At 38.2% G+C, this 17500-nt stretch overlaps 1 protein-coding gene across 2 annotated transcripts in view; it reads right to left on the bottom strand.

Annotated features, from left to right (window-relative positions):
* Positions 1-17500, bottom strand: part of RIN3 (Ras and Rab interactor 3) — a 1126789-nt gene that overhangs the window by 148327 nt on the left and 960962 nt on the right. For both annotated transcript variants that reach the window (XM_044074650.1, XM_044074651.1), the window contains one exon: positions 1-96. This exon is cut by the window's left edge and continues 213 nt beyond it. In XM_044074650.1, the coding sequence (XP_043930585.1) occupies positions 1-96 (96 nt within the window). The remainder of the gene's footprint in view (positions 97-17500) is intronic.

Raw genomic sequence — 17500 nt, 5'->3', positions numbered from 1 at the left:
AGCCATCCTTACTGTGAATAGTCTTTAGGCAGGAATAAATAGCATTCCTTAAAGGTCGCAGCACACATTTGCACAAAGATGCTTCCAGAAGGGCTTCTGCATGTTAAAAAATCAGAAAATCAAATCAACAAACAAAGCATCAGTCATGATTTATGTAGAGCAGTTAACATGAAAAATCTATCAATAATGTTCTACTATATTGTGTCACAGTTGTGTTCACTACTGCAGGAGTGCTGATGTCCAACAATATCTTCTGGGCATTAAGCATGATTTCTTTCACAACTTACCCAATAAGATAACAGTAACAACACTGCTTACAATGATTATCATATGAGGTTTTTAGTAGGGGTCAGAGAATAATAGGATATTTGTTTTGCACATGTCTGACAGTCATCAAGCCTTATTCCTTCAGTTGACCACAACCATTTTGCACCCCTACTTTATCCTATGGGGACCCCCTCTTTCCAGAGGATTTTAGCCATGTGGTGACTATGTTGGGAGGCCAAGAACAAGAACATTCTGATGCCAACCAGGCAGCCATAAATGGTTCCCTTCAATGCTATATGCAACATAATTTCCCTAAACCTGCTGTCCTCACAATGGCTTGAGGGTCTGGATTCATTTTCCAGAGAATGGGGCTATCTGTTTTTAAGGACACATCCTAACTGTCTACAAGCCAGAGAACTACTCAGAAACCCTGGCAATCCAAATGAACACCTACTGTTAGTGAAGTGAGGATTGTTTTGTACATAACGAATCCATCCCATAATAGTTTTGTACTCATTAGTCTTGGGAGACTGGATCAGACAGTGCCTTATAGACCAGGAAAAGTGTATCTCTTATTACTCTACAAGAAATGTAATATAATAAGATTTTCCTGAAGCCTTTTTGAAGAGGTCAGGCTTTGTAACCCTATGATTTTCCTGGTAAAGAATTGCTGTGCTTTTTCAAATGCTTTCAGGCTAACTGTTCAAAGGCTGCAAAACACATTTTTATACGGTCATTCAGAACAGTAAGTTGCAAAGTGGTACTATAATCTCTCTCTGGAGTGAATAAGCTTGACATTTACAATTAGATGAGTACAGAAAATACTTGTATGACTTTTGCAGATTACAATAGTCAACGCTTATGTTGTCTACTGTGTCCCTAAATAATTAATGACAGTGCTATTTTTATAATTGGACCATTTATTTTGTTAAACCTTGAGATGCTACATTTACTGGTACAACAGGTGAGGCAGTTATTACTCCACAAAGTATGCATTTGTCTAGACTATCTTGTAGAACTTCACCGTCTTTGAAACTGCTTAATGAAAATTGCAGCCATTAGCAAATATGATTATCCATGGCCCATTCTGATTTATGTATATGATGGGAGCAGTCCAAAAATAAATTGTGCTGGTAGAGAACTCCCATAAAATACCACTGATAAGCCATGTAGTCTAACACAGGCATTTATTTAAAGACAGTTTCCTAGTTTTATGTCTGAGAAGAATTAACAAAAAACAAGAGGTGAAACAGAGAGCATCTGTAATACAACTACTTAACTCCATTGAAACAGAAAGATAATCCCCCTAACACGACAAGTAATTTTACTTATGTATTGGGAGCTGTGCTAAAGGCCATAACATTGTCTATGTAAACAACATATACCGAGTACTTTTAATACTTCTTTAATGAATGCTAGGAGACTCAGAGCACAACATCTCATCTTAACAAACCCATTCCATTTCATATCAAGCAGAAGAAATTCAGCAATATTCTTTTGGATAAGCTCTGTAATGGCTCTGTTTGTCCATAGTTTTACATAGAGACAGTCATAACTGAGTATTTCAATGTATGACAAAGGGCCTACTTCTGTTATATACGCAGAAGTATGACTCTGTTATGTGCAGATCTTGCCTGTTGAATTTGGTGGTACCTTTGAAGGTGTAATATGGCTGATACACCATACTGATAATCTTCATTTTGCTAAAGCTTTCAGAGCTGTTTCACAAAAGAAAATACTAAAAAAATTTAAAATATTAAATGCCAACCTGTATGTAATTCAATAGATAAAACAATAGGTAAGTATCAGGACAGAGCAAGTCACAGATGAGGATTACCTGTCATGAATTCCTGCAGTTTAGTTGTAAAAGTCTGTAAGGTTTGGCTGATAGCTCCTTCTGCTATAAACTTGTGTTGTTTCCTGTTCTGGAAATTGTTGCCATCTTAAAAAAAAAACAACCAGCATTTCCCTTCGTATTTTCTCCATAACTTTTCCCTCAACTACATTTCTGCTAAGACTGTAGTTATCTGGATTATCTAGTTTTCCTTCCCCATTTCAAATGTATCACTGTTGTTGTCTTCCATTTCTCTGTACTCACCAGTAATCTGTTAAAACATTCCTGTCAGTGTACAGTGACTGGACTCCTGAGGATGCCAAGGGGCAGCCCCTCTGGTCTTGGTGCAATTTTTTTCTGTTACTGTGGCTGCATCCATAATTTTCATGTCCACATCCTGCCATTTTATCACAGAGTCTGTCCTCTGCACTGTCACATGTACAGTACCAGCCCTGCAGCACAACATCACACCCTCAGTTTCCTTTATTAACACTGAGGTGAAATATTCATTTAGTATCTGCATTTTTATTGTCTTCTTTGATCACCCAACTATCCATCTTCAGTCTAAGTTCATCTCACACTCCCTGCCTTCTGCTATATACCTAAAAAGCCTTTGTACTCATTCACAACCCTTTTGTCAAGACAATTTTAACTGGCATCTTTGATGTTGTGATCGCCATTTCTGCTAGTCTGCTTGTCTTGTGTAATATAACTGGAGATTTTGTTTAATGATGAACTGTAGAAAAAGCATAGTCATCAATGCAGTTAAAACATTCAAATATAAGCTAAATGAATTATTGCAGCTGATTTATACTTACGTCTGTGCAATATATTATGGATCTTAAAAAAAATGATCAAAAACATGGAAGATGCAGTAAATAAAATATAGCTTTTTACTCATTGTTTTCCAGAAAAGTATAGTCACCAGGAATGCAGAGTTACAGTGTATTTCTAAGACTATATTTATCCTAACAGGAGACTGTCTATATTGTAGCTATGTGGTTGAAAGGCCAATATCGGCATTACACCATGAAAAGAATGCATAATAAGTACAAGGAAATGCATCTTGGCTAAGTAGGGACACTAGAGCCCTATAAAAACCAGAGATAAAGCCTGGAAAATCTGGAAAAGAGAAAACACTACCACTTCCAAGCAAAACTACCAACAGCTTATAAATCAGGCCAAGGCTCAAACTAAACAAAATAAACAAAAATACTTCCTCAGTGCCCAAAACAAATACTCAAAAAAATTCACAAAAATTCTGGCATTCTATTAACTCCTTACTAAAACCAGGCAAAACCACTAGTCCAGCTCCAAACTCTACAGATAGTAATATAGACATAGCCACTCAATTTAACCACCACTTCACAAAATCCATCATGGTTCTATCCAGCCAGCTAACCAATAATAGTCCATTACATACCCAAACCAATCAACCAGAAAAGACTCCCTCCTTTACTCTTATCACCTGTCCCCACCTCTACAATTAAGAAACTCCTTCTAAAACTTAAACTCACCACCCTTGCAAACGATAACTTACCTGCTACCTTAATAAAAATGGCCTCTGACTCTCTGTCTTACCCCATCTCCATCCTAATCAACTGCCCCATACAGGAATCCTATATTCCCAAACTCTGGAAAGTATCTTATGTTATTCCTCTTCATAAAGGGGGTAATTCCTATGACTTCTCAAACTACCGACCCACCGCCATCTTATGCCCCTTATCTAAAATTCTAGAGAAATGCATCCATTTACAAGTCATGAAATTCCTGAACACACATCAGGTCCTCTCTACCATACAACATGGCTTCCACCCTCATCACAGCATAACCACTGCTCTTCTTTCATTCTCTAATCTAGTTAACCTTCACAGGAACGACAACAAATATACATCAGACCTTTTCTCGGACCTCTCAAAGGCATTTGACATGGTTTCTCACTCCATTCTGCTAGATTCTCTAGCCTCACTATCTTTCACCCCATCTACCATAGTCTGGTTCAGAAGCTACCTATCTGACAGGCAACAATCTGTCCAATGGCAAGAAACACTATCACCCCAACTTTCAACTACCATAGGAGTCCCACAAGGCTCTATACTGGGCACACGTCTCTCTTTTATTTTCACAAACAACCTGAATAGCTCTACCCAGCATGCCACGCTTATTCAATATGCTGATGATTCAACCCTGATCTACACTGCCTCATCTCCCACCATTCTACAGCAACTTACCCAGGAAACATTTAACTCTGTAGAAAAATGGATCTCAGGTATCCAACTGATCCTAAACCCCAATAAGACAACACTACTACTATTTTCCCCTAACAAATCAAAATCTCTCCTCTCCTTTCCATCACCTCTAAAAGCGGCACTACCATCTCCCCTTCTGACCACACCAAACTTCTTGGTATTGAAATTGACAACAATCTTCACTTTGGTATCCACATCTCACAAACCATCAAATTGGTTCACAAAAAATGGGTGCACTATACAGGCACAAAACTTTCTCTCATACCAAGCAAGAGTCGCCCTTGCCCAGAGTCACCTTCTGTCCACACTACTGTATGCAACACCTATTTTCACCCATATTAGAAAAACTGACCTAAACAAACTAGAATCCTGTTACAATAAGATAGCCACGTTTGCTACAAACTCCAGTTACAGAACACATCACTGTGCTGTACTAAAAGAACTAAAATGGCTAGAGTTACCACAACTACTTAACTACCACCAGCTAGTTACTGCATATAACATCCTTAAGTACCCTGAACAAACCCCATCTATATCCAATCTTCTTACCCATTACACTGCAAATTGGCATCTCTGACCTAGTGACAAATCTCTCCTCTGCATCTCCAGGGCAAACAATACTGCAGGCAAAGCGCTCTTTTCCCACACCATTGCTAAAAACTGGAATTCCCTCCCCCATTCTCTGACCACTGCCTCTAACACCCCACAATTGAAAAACTCCCTCAAATCACATCTACTAAACACCTGGTTATATCATTGTATCACTTAACCTTTACTCTCCCATCTCCCCCCTTCTTTTTCCAACTTCCGTGCTACTCACTTTAACCTCAACAGTATTAAACCCGCCAATACCTCTGGCTATTAGTCGCTACTTCTCATAGCGGGCGATTCCTCCTCTTTTTGTCACAGTCATTATACACCTGCACACTAAATGGAATTCCTGACTTTCTCCTTTTACAATTTATTTTATATATTCCAGTGTTTGTAAGGCAAAATATCTAACTCCATGTTGTATTATTTAAATGACCTTTGCATAACACTGTATCAATTTGCTTATATCTCTTTTTTTTTGTAACAATGTTTCAGAGTTTTTCTCCCGGGCCTCCACTATAAATGGACCTGGTCCAGTTGGAATTTCCCGGTTAACAAATGTAAAATAAATAAAATAAATATACATGTGTACAGTTGTATGAGTAATAAATACGAAAAGTTCCTTTTTTCAGTGATTATTAGTGTGAAGTTGGGGCCCACAACTAATATATTTAATTGCTCTCTTTGAGAAGCGGGAACTTGGATGGCATCTGAGATTAATTGTCAGTTTCCTTGCAGGCTTTATTGCCATATTATCATTAAGAATCTTTTGAAGTTAAGGCCATTAACATGATTTTTATTACATTATATTCTCTAAAAAGACTTTCGGCTTTTCCCAGTTGGGGTCACCACAGCAGAACTCCAGTCTGCTCATTATTGGCAGTGGATTTTTACGGTGCCGAGTTGCCAGCCCCACGCCCAACCTTCAAAGAAGGCACGCCCATTCACGCACGCACCTACCTGCATGTCTTTAACGTCACTCGACTGCAGGGAGGACATGCAGACTCCTCTCTATCAGTGTATTTATTTATCCCATTATTTTGTAAAATAGTTGTGTTTTTAAGCATATGATTGATTTAGTACAATGGTATTTTAATATGGCAGAAGGCTTCTTGAGCTCCATGTTTTCTTTTCAGCAAGTGTGTTTAAGTTTTCAGTTTGTTGGATTTACATCACTTGATTTTAGGCCAGTGTTTATATACAGTACATTGCTTGGTGCAAAATTGTTTGGAAAGTGGTGATTCTCAGAGAGTAGGTAATTCGGCTTGTTTTCTCTCAATTGCCAGCCTCATAGCACTTGATCTATTCGGGCATTATAGCAATTGCCTGATGTTCAGAGAAAATTAACTAATTATCTGTGTGAGATGCAGATATTTAGCTAAAATGAAGGCATCAGTCTCACATATGAGCACAGTCTGTGAGTGCCACACCCCTACACAGAACTCCAAGGAAATAACAGGAAAATGATCATATGCTGAGGCTGTAAAAAGATCAATGGCCTAAGCCTCTAAGGTCAGAAAAAATTAGGATTCAGCAGAAAATAAATGCCACAGTGCATTCTATCACATCTATAGCTAAGAGTCACCAGAAAACACTCACTCCCAAACTCAGGACACATAAGCCCTCTAGTAACAAACATGCACTGAAGATAGGTGACTCCATAGTGAGGAAAATGGATTCTACTCTCACAAGGCTGTTCAAAATAGGGTGATGGTGAGTTGCCTTTCAGGTGCAATTCCAAGGGCACACATGATCCTCGAGTCAGACAAGTAATGATGATGGTCCATGTGGATGTAAATGACCTGGCACATGAAAACCTGACGGATATTCAGAGAGATATTTCCAAGCTCCCAAGATCCCAGTATTGAGAAGAATCCTTCCCTCTGCAAGAATGATGTTGAAGTAAAATGAAAAGGTGATTGGTTTCAACATTTGTCATTTGAGGGGGCACTAGTATGTGTGAGCTTGGGATGAGATACACCAAGATTCACCAACATTGGCTTGCACCTGTCATTTGAAGGTTTTGCATGCTGGCTAAAGCCATTGCTGCCCCACAGTAGCTTTTGTTAGGCAGAGTCAAGTTAATGGCTCCCCAGTCTAAAAAATAAAACAAATCAAAGACACGACAATATCAAGATAGTGCTGCTCACAGTGAAGACACTAAGTAACAGATTGCCTGTCCTTGAAGTTCTCCTGCAGTTGGAGCAAATTCATGTGTGTATGATTACTGAAACTTGGTTTGAAAGTACAAAAAACACTTACTTTATACCAGGATTTTGCACATACCACACCTTTAGACCTAAAGGAAATTAAGGTGGGGTATCCATATTTATAAAAGCCACATCATTTTGAGGTAGATTACTAGAGACCTACAAACCAGATTTATTGAGATCCAAATTACACTAAACAAAACAAAGTATCATAGCATGGAATGTTACAGGACCCCCTCAATACCCCATGAAAACCATGTTTGATTCCTAAATAACCTGGACTAACGTCAAATACACAGGAACTCCATCATCCTGGGAGACATAGGTAAACTGGGATATCTATACCTCAAATGCAGATTATATTCAAAAATTCCTTGATCTCATAAACAAGAACTCCCTTCATCAAATAGGCAAAAGACAAAATATTCTTGATTTGGTTAATGTAGCATCTATAAGCACTATCCCAGTGGTATACCCTTTACCAGTTATGACTAACCAAAAATAATATCCTTCTCTTTCAAAATCCTCAAACAGTCAGATGTAAGCATCACTAAATTCACAAACTTCAAATGTACTAACTTCCTACAATTTTATGATGTCTCAAAACTCAAGTATAACTATAACCCCCAAAATGATGACATAGTTAGTAGTTATGGAAATAAATTATATGTTCCAAACTTATTCTGAATGTCACCACCCACTCAGATCAAGTAGATATCACAAATATATTAGCTAACAAATCTGCTGCAAATTTTACTCCCAAGACACTGTATAAAACCTGCATTGCAAAAGAACATATGGTAAGGTACATTACAAAACAAAACAATGCATCCTGCATAGGGCCTGATAACATACCCGGATGCCTGCTGAATAGCACTTAACATGTATTGGTGGACCAAATCTTACAGGTAGTCAACCTGAGCTTAGCCACTGGCTTTTTACATTAGGCATGGTGCACAACAACTGTGAAGCCACTTCAGGATGGCCTCATTAAGAATTCTACACCTGTTAACCTTACAGGTCTCATCTGCAAAGCCATGGAATGGGTCATAACTGATCAGATAGATTATAATATTTAAAATCTTACAAGACTTAACCCCCAGCAGCTTGCCTTCCTTAATGGTAGATCATGTCTAATGAATCTGGTAAACTTCTTTGAATCTGTAACATAAGCCATGGACAGCTGTACCTACGGCATATTTGACCTCATCAAAGCATTTGATGCTGTACCAGATACTAACATAATTAAGTTAAACGTGTTCCAATTTGATCCCTATGTAGTTAGGAGGACAGCAAATTGGCTGAGAGACAGAACCCGCACAGCGAGGGCGGCAGATTTGTCCTCAGACAGCATGAGGGTAACCAGTTGAGTCCTTGAAGGATCAGTACTAGGATCTCTGATATTCAGCATATACTTCTCTGATCTCAAAATCAAAAATGGGGATCTCTGGTAAACCAAGTCTGGGTATGATTGTAAACAGTGTGTCATCCTCAAACCCCCTTCTGACACGCAGCAGTTACATCTTGAACCTGCACATGTTAATAGCTGGTGCACGGAACACTGGCTAAAACTAAATGCTAAACAGTGCAGTATTGTCACATTTGGTAAACAATCCCTCATCCCAGTTTATAGTATAAACCACACCTCCATTCCAAAATGAAGATGTCATAAGACACCTTGGAACAAAAACAAATAATTCCCTCTCCTTTGATCAGCATGTTGCAACAGTGGCTAGGAAATCTTTCTATGTAGCAAAGATGATTGCAAATGGTGTCTCCTCTACATCTAAAGAAATCCTTACTCATATATATTCTGCATTGATCAGGCCCATCATAGAATACAATGTACCCTTTTGAATGTATCTTACTAGAAATATCAAGCAGCAGGAGAGACCTCAGAATTCCTAACAAAAAAAAGATCTAGGGCCTAAAAGGCATGAACTACCAGGAGAGGCTGGGAGCTCTGTCCCTGTATTCAGTGTCCTGTAGACTCCTTAATGGCAAATCTGTGTCTTATTTTTTTTTAGGTCATTAGAGATCCAGCAGTCAAAGACCTTTTATAACTCCACAAATCAAACACTCCAGTGAACACAAGGACAAGAAATATAAACCTGTTTCAGCAAATTAGCAAACAGAATCATGGTGGAGAGACAGATTCATCACGCAATGACTCCACTCCAGATCAAGCGATATGACACACTATTTTACTTTAAAAAGGAGTTAAACAATTTGATGGGTACTCACAAATCCACCCTTGGCATGACTGGCCTGTGGCTCCTCAAAACAGGGGGTAAGGTCTAAGGTTGGACTGTGGCAAGACATAAATGGCCACGTGGCCAAGATGATTAGTATTTTTTATGATGCTAAAACATGTTATCAAAAATGGCAAAGTAATTTGAAAACATGTAAATGGCTCAATGCACTGCAGTAATCACCTGTTCTGAATGTGAGGAATTTCTGGTACACAGGATGCTACAATGTTTCCAATAGCAACAGCTACAGCACAACCTCATGTGTTATTGGCTGGTCTTGTAGCTGGTGCCCATGACTTGGCATGCTTTGGCACTCCACACTAATGCAGGCTGTACCATCACTTCACTTACCAGGAGATCATTGACTGCTTCTATATGTACAGTGGTACCATATGAAAAGAGTTTGAATTGGGTCTCCCTATCAGAACTGGACAGCCCATCCCAATGTGTATGGCTTTAACTACTCTAACTACAGGGACATTTCGGTGACCTACCAGGAGGCATGCTAGGAATTTTGCAGGTGTTATCCTTGCATATCCTTCACCAGCTTCTTGACATTACGTTACAGCATGTGGAGGAGCATACATGATGACTGCAGAGGACAGGAACCATGGGCAGCATAGAATGCATAAAATCCAATTTTAATAAATAATCCAAATAGATAAAATACAGTACATCAAAATGGGTATGTACCATGGTAATATCTACCTGATTTATACATTTCTGCATAGAACTGACATTTAGTTTCCTTCATTTCCTTAATAAGCACATCTCATTTGCATGGGGTTCCTCATTTTAATGTCATTATGTAAGCATTACCATATACTCTATATAGTCCTATTTTGAACAGCTGCCCTGTATCTTAGAATCATCCACGCCACCCTGTGCATTGCCAATATCTATGCTGAGGTGTGACTGTGCTACCGCTCTACAAATCCTATTCAATATGATTATAAGATTTACTACTGAACATCAGTGTAAAATATTAAATTAACATAATCTTATCAATGCATGCCTAAAAAAGCCCATTCAAACATTGCCCCAGCATTACCATCCCCTGCAAATCATACCTCAATGGCTTGCTTCTCTGTGACTGTTGTTAGCAGAAAATAAAAATAAAATATTGCAATGTAACTGAATCTAATGAAATTCCTTCATGCACTTAAAAAGAAAAAAATATCAATTTATGACTCTGTGGCCAGCTAAATAAATTGCAGTTTGCATAACAACTGTGTATTCCATCTCATATTGCACATATGATCCTGAGTATGAGGAAATGAAACACTAAAAGAGAAAAAAAATGTTCCCTGTTAACAAAAGCCACACGGAACAACAAATAAAAACTGTTTTTCTTATCAGTGCTGACCTAAGTGTCAACTTAAGTAGCTGTCACAAAAGTAAATAAAATATTAAATGAAAGATGTATCAGCTTTATTTGTTTAGCAAAACATATTTTATTTTCAGTTTAATATTAATTGAATACTTTTCTTTTATGTGCCCCCCAGCTGAATATCAGTTTCCTGCCTAAAACATTTTTCCTTAAGTGACCCCAGTACTGACCCCCAGGGGTGGGGCCATACCATTGGTGGATTGGGCAGGGCAAGATGAACAGAAAATGCAGCATCTATGCAGTGGTCCTGCATGCCTGTGGAACTTTTTTTTTTAGTATGCCCTAACTAGACAGAGCTATGACATCATGAGCCTCATTACATACAGTATTAGTTATCTGTGCCGCCAACACCTTAGATGCTATTTGCCCACTAAGATAATCTCCATCACTAGCAGTGTGTAATTACCACAGGCAAAAATGTCACACACACACACACACACACACACACACACACACACACACACACACACACACACGCATGCATGCACACATGCACACACACACACACACACACACACACACACACACACACACACACACACACACACACACACACTTGGCGATCTGGCAAAGCTGCTTTTTCTGACCCCACACTCCTTGCTCTTCCAAAGCCTGAGTTGCTAGTCATCTGAGTCATAATAAGAGGTCCTTTTTTTGAATACTTTCAACTTTCTTTTTGCAAACTGTAGTAAATGTTACATTCTACATGCAGGTGCTGGCCTTGCAAATATACATCATTGCAAAGCACCATAACAACTTTGTTTACAAAAAGCAACAACATTCATTACTGAGAAAAGAAAAGAAAGTTGAAAACTGTAGAAGTAAGGTATGAAAATGGGAAATAAATATAATTTTTCATACAAAATAAAACATGTATTCTTACAGAGCTACACAGCATTATCTGTAAACTAATAATAAAAGACACTGCATTAATACAGAAACATAAAACCAAGCAAGATAAAATATTAAACACATATGAAGAGTAAATGGCAGCACAATACCGATATACAAAGCCTTGGTTAGGTTACATCATGTTGACTTTAGCCTGTTGCATGGATTTTATTACTTGCACTTAACCCTCATGATCGAACCAGTTGTATATGTGTAAACATAATGTAATTTATACCTAAACTTATGTTATTGCTATGATAATTTTTACCAAGATTTTTATATACTATATCAAATATGGGTATACTCGTAATGATTTTCCAAAGGACTCATTACATATTATAGAGCATGAATATGGCAGCCACAACATGTTCAGAAAATCTTAAGTCTTCATCTATGGTCTTGTCATGGGGATCCATGATAGCTGACTGAAAAAACGAATGCAAGAGACTTAATATATCATAATAGTTTTCTAAGTTTAGTTATGTGGGTATAAGCCTCCATATCCTTTCATGTTGGAATTTATGTCCTAGCACACCTGAATTAATATAATCAGCTCAGGTCTGGGCAATGGCAAAATCCTGATTTCACAGGAGGAAAATACATTTTGGTCATCTGTACATCTTCGAGTGGCTTTGACACATTCTGTCATAGCCCATTATCTTGTTGACCTGTTCGTACAAAAAAAAACATTAAAATGATACACTCAAAAGGCAAAGCAATCAAAGCTGTAGCCTTTCAATTCAATTTTGAGCCATATGCTCAGTCCTACGTAAAGTAAGAGAAGTGGCCACCATCAGAAATAAAGCACTTCTCACTGACTTTGGTAAATAAACAACTATATGTTAATTAAAAAAAAATAAATAAATAAATAAATAAAGCACTTCTATTTCTACATTTTATACATACAAAGAAACAACTGGTATAATACCTCCCAGAAAACGTATCAACTTCCTGGTGTTGGTGCCTTTTTCACAGCAGAATAAAAGTAAAAGTGCAGAGTAACTTCTCACCCAAAAGGGCTTCTTTACTGCAGGATCTTAAGCATTACCTTGCTAATATGCAAAACCTTTAAAGGTGTTTGATGATTTGATAACCCTTTAGCATTACCCTGTTTGTTTTCAAATAGGTGAGGAAGTGGAGAAAATGCATTTATTTATTATTTATTTGCAGTTTGTTTTCTAGGATAGTCCATTGGGCTACAAGGAGCCCATTTGAAATGGAGTCATGGGGAGAAAAGCTCCAGAGAAATACAAATACATAGTACAGAAAGAGCACATATCCATAATATACATTTCAATTAAATGTTAAATACATATTTTGTATAGTACAAACCCATATTGCACAATTCAAATAAATGTTACATAATACAGAAATAAAAACGATTTTCATTAGGAAAATTACATCAGGTTAATTCAGTAAGTAGTAGGTTTTTGTTTTGTTTTGTTTTTTTTTTTTTTTTTAAGGGAACTACAATGAGGTAATTTTTTAGTCATTGGTTGAATATGTCTCAAGGAATGTAAAACTTTAGGAGGTAGTGACAGGCAGCAACGTTTGGAAAGTTAGGAAGAAAGTGTGGAAGAATTAGGTTGGAGGAGAGCAAGAGCATTTCCATTGTGAAGTAAGGTGTGAGTGCAGTGAGGTTTTAAACAAGGAGAGACTGCTGGTGGTGTGGATGGGAGAAGGGAGAGAGTTCCAGAGGCATGCAAGAGAGAAGGACATCAATTGATTCCCAGCAGGATGTGTTGGTTTATGCAATTTAATTAAGGTTTTGGGAAATGGATCTTAGGAGTCTATCTGGTTTATGCATTTCAAAGGTATTTGCTAGGGAGGGGCAGAGAGATGGGTTATGAATGAGTTTGTATGCTTGGATGAGCTGGGTATATGTGAGGAAGTTTGGTAATTCTAGCCAACTTAGTTGGTGAAGGGAATTTCAATGGTGAGAAGAGGCTCTATGACCTGCCGCAAATTTGGATATTTTGTTATAACAAGATGAGAATTTTGCTTTGAGGGAAGATTGTAGGCTGGTTAGGATAGATGTATCATATAAAAGGGATGGGATGAGGTATGTATTAGGTAATGTAATCCTGGTGGTGGGAGACATAAAGCGACTGTGGCAGTAGAACATACCTAATTTTTTATGTTTTTTTTTTTTATATCTGCTTGTAGATGCTTATCAAATTTTAGTTGATTGTCAATGATAATTCTTAGCAATTTTGTGTCAGAGACTAGTTCTAGGGGGGTATTATTATTGCTGATAATTATGAAGGATTGTTTGTCTAGGGAAGAGGTTTTGGATGCATTGAATAACATACATTTTGTTTTTGTTGCATTAAGGGCTAGATGGTTGTCGTGCATCCACTGTTCAGTGGAAGAGATGGTGGCTTGTGTTAGATTGTTAAGAGTTGTGATGGAAGGGGAGGAACAGAGTATAGTCGAATCATTGGCATATTGGATGAGACTGGAGTTAGGAATGGCTTGGAAGAAATCATTTATGAATATGTTGAATAGTAGGGGGCCTACCTTGGTGATGCCTGTGGATGTATTAAGGAAGGGTGAGGTAGCTTTTTTCCATTTAACTGCTTGTTGATGTTTGTGAGATAGCATGAGAACCACTGGGTAGAGGAAGGGGACAGGTTAAGTTTAGAGAGTTTGGTAAGAAGGAGGTTGTGAGAAATAGTGTCAAATGCCTTAGAGAGGTCGAGGAAAAGAGAGGATACAAAGTGGCCATAGTCATGGGCTTTGTTGATTGTTTCTAGGAAGGAGAGGAGGGCATTGGAGGTACTATGACCTGGTCTAAAGCCATGTTGTGTGGGGGTAAGAAGCTGATTATTGATGAGATAGGGTAAGAGTTGTTGGTGTACACACTTTTCAATTTTCAAAATGACACACTTTCTTAGCCAGAAGATCTCTGCAGATGATCACTGCAGCCATAAAATAAAAAAAAGATTTTCTTTTTTTGGAAAGAAAGCTATAGAATCTAGATAAGACTTTAAAGACCAAATACTTCACATTTAACAGAGGTCCATATAGCCTGATATGGTTTTCCAAGAAATAACAAATGTCTGTGAGAGATGCACTAAAAAAAATGATGCATTTAAACTATAGTATTGGAGAAAATCTCAGACTTCTGTGGGTGACAAGAACCTCATACCAGTCAATACATAAGGAAATAGACTGCTCAGTTTAATGCTTGACAATGATCTAAAATCCCAATGTACCAGCCACATAATGCAACGGCAGGATTCACTAAGGAAGATAACAATGATGGGAAAAACTGAAGGCAAACAAGGGGCAACAGAGAAAGTGCACAGATAGTATTACTGAAGTAATGAATATGAATCTGTGAGAGCTTAAGGGCACAGCTCTTGACAGACAGGCCTGGAGTGTTAAGGTGCTTATTGTCACAAAAACATGGACGTAGCTAAATGGCTAAACAACAACAAACAGCAAGGTTTCTGGAAATGTCTGACAGTTGGTGAGTTATATTTATTGCAAATGTATACAACGAATGCAACAGAATTAACAGATGTTGGAAATTACAGGAAGACGAAAACTACAGTGGAAAAGAGTAGAAAGGTCAGAAAAGTTCATTGGGATATTTGCTTCAGGTGTGGCTGCTCAGTGTCATATGATAAAAGAAGGTCTGCAAGAGTCTATGAGTTCATAGGAATGAGGAAGAAGGATGAAGTAAGTTGTCCTGTATGATTAGCGGGTTCATAGGTTCATAGGTTCATAGGAATGAGGAAGAAGGATGAAGTAAGTTGCCATGTATGATTAGCGGGTTCATAGGTTCATAGGAATGAGGAAGAAGGATGAAGTAAGTTGCCCTGCATGATTAGCGGGTTCATAGGTTCATATGAATGAGGAAGAAGGATGAAGTAAGTTGTCCTGTATGATTAGCGGGTTCATAGGTTCATAGGAATGAGGAAGAAGAATGAAGTAAGTTGCCCTGTATGATTAGCGGGTTCATAGGTTCATAGGAATGAGGAAGAAGGATGAAGTAAGTTGTCCTGTATGATTAGCGGGTTCATAGGTTCATAGGAATGAGGAAGAAGGATGAAGTAAGTTGTCCTGTATGATTAGCGGATTCATAAGTTCATAGGTTCATAGGTTCATTGGAATGAGGAAGAAGGATGAAGTAAGTTGTCCTGTATGATTAGCGGGTTCATAGGTTCATAGGAATGAGGAAGAAGGATGAAGTAAGTTGCCCTGTATTATTAGCGGGTTCATAGGTTCATAGGAATGAGGAAGAAGGATGAAGTAAGTTGTCCTCTATGATTAGCAGGTTCATAAGTTCATAGGTTCATAGGAATGAGGAAGAAGGATGAAGTAAGTTGCCCTGTATGATTATCGGGTCTACATCATTTCCACGAATGTTAGAGGGTCTACATCATTTCCACAAATGCCCACACTAGCAAATGGCACTGCATTATGATTAGTGGGTCTACATCATTTCCACGAATGTTACCGGATCTACATCATTTCTACGAATGCCCGCACTGGCAAATGGCGCTGCATTGAAAATACAGTCCATCAAAATGTTATGATTGACGCTGTATTATGGTGGGATCAGGACAATTGCCCTTTTCCCCACTCTAGTGCGGTCTCAGAGTTGGTATATATAATTAGCAGGGGGAGTGGGAGCACAGCCCTTCCAATGAGGGGGTTTGATAGACTGCATTTTTCATGCAGTGCCGTTCAAAAATGTGGCCATTCATGGAAATGATAAAGACCCATATTTAGCAGCCACCCATTATGAATATTCTATGCAGCTCTCTAGACCCAGTCCTTCCAGTGCATTAAACAGAAGTATATTTGCCTATGAAGTCCACCGAGAACTTCAGAATTTACTATACAAACTAAATAAAAACATTAAAGGAAACACACTTGTGTTCTGCCTTAAGTGGAAGAGGAACAAATGTTACAAAATAAAAGTATTTATTTACTTACTTACAGATTGTTAACTGGCATGGTCCAAATAATGGAAGATGAAATTTAAGCACCTGGATAAAATCTACAGAGAGAGAAGTACATGTAGATTCAAGAGAGAAGGAATCCCAGCTTAAAGCTCAGCCAGAGAACCAAGAGTATTAAATGGCAATTCTATTCACTGCATCACAAAGTCAACGAACAGTTTTTCTGATGGACATCTTGTCCAGACCACCAGTGACAACCAGTTATTGAGTATATTGAGTACAATGTTGATGTTTGACTGTAGTCAAAAGTGAAAAAAGATTATGGCCAACTTGCTGATTTTAGATACACTGCCCCTCACAGTAATTTCCATCACAGACAACCCCCGTACCCATCACTTATTGTACATGCCTTAGATGACAAATTGTGTTAAAATAGCCACATTAAAGTATCCAGCTAGCTTCAACAAATTCATACTTACTTCTGGAAAGCCAGAATAATGACGGCATAACCTGAGCAAATGACAACAGTGTTAATCACTTTCATCCACAGACAGCCCCATACTCATCAATTAAAGCCACAATTTTTGTCTGTGTACAAGACATAAAAAATAAATAATATCAATAAGCTACAACAATTTATTTAACACCCTTCCAAACACACACATAAACACACACACACACACACACACACACACACACACACACACACACACACACACACACACACACACACACACACACACACACACACACACACACGCACACACACACATTACTGTTATGGCCCAACCTGTTCTACAGGGTGTCAGACATATCAACTGGAAGGGCTTCCATTCTCAGAAGCCAGGTGGTTTGCAATGCTTAGGTTATAATCTGCAGTGTTCTCTTGTGCCATCCTGG

Source organism: Protopterus annectens, chromosome 6.part0 (genome assembly GCF_019279795.1).
Source record: "Protopterus annectens isolate FY-2018-M chromosome 6.part0, PAN1.0, whole genome shotgun sequence".
Classification (NCBI taxonomy): Eukaryota; Metazoa; Chordata; order Ceratodontiformes; family Protopteridae; genus Protopterus; species Protopterus annectens.
The sequence above is the reverse complement of the archived record's forward strand: the minus strand, read 5'-3'. Positions and strand labels throughout refer to the sequence as shown.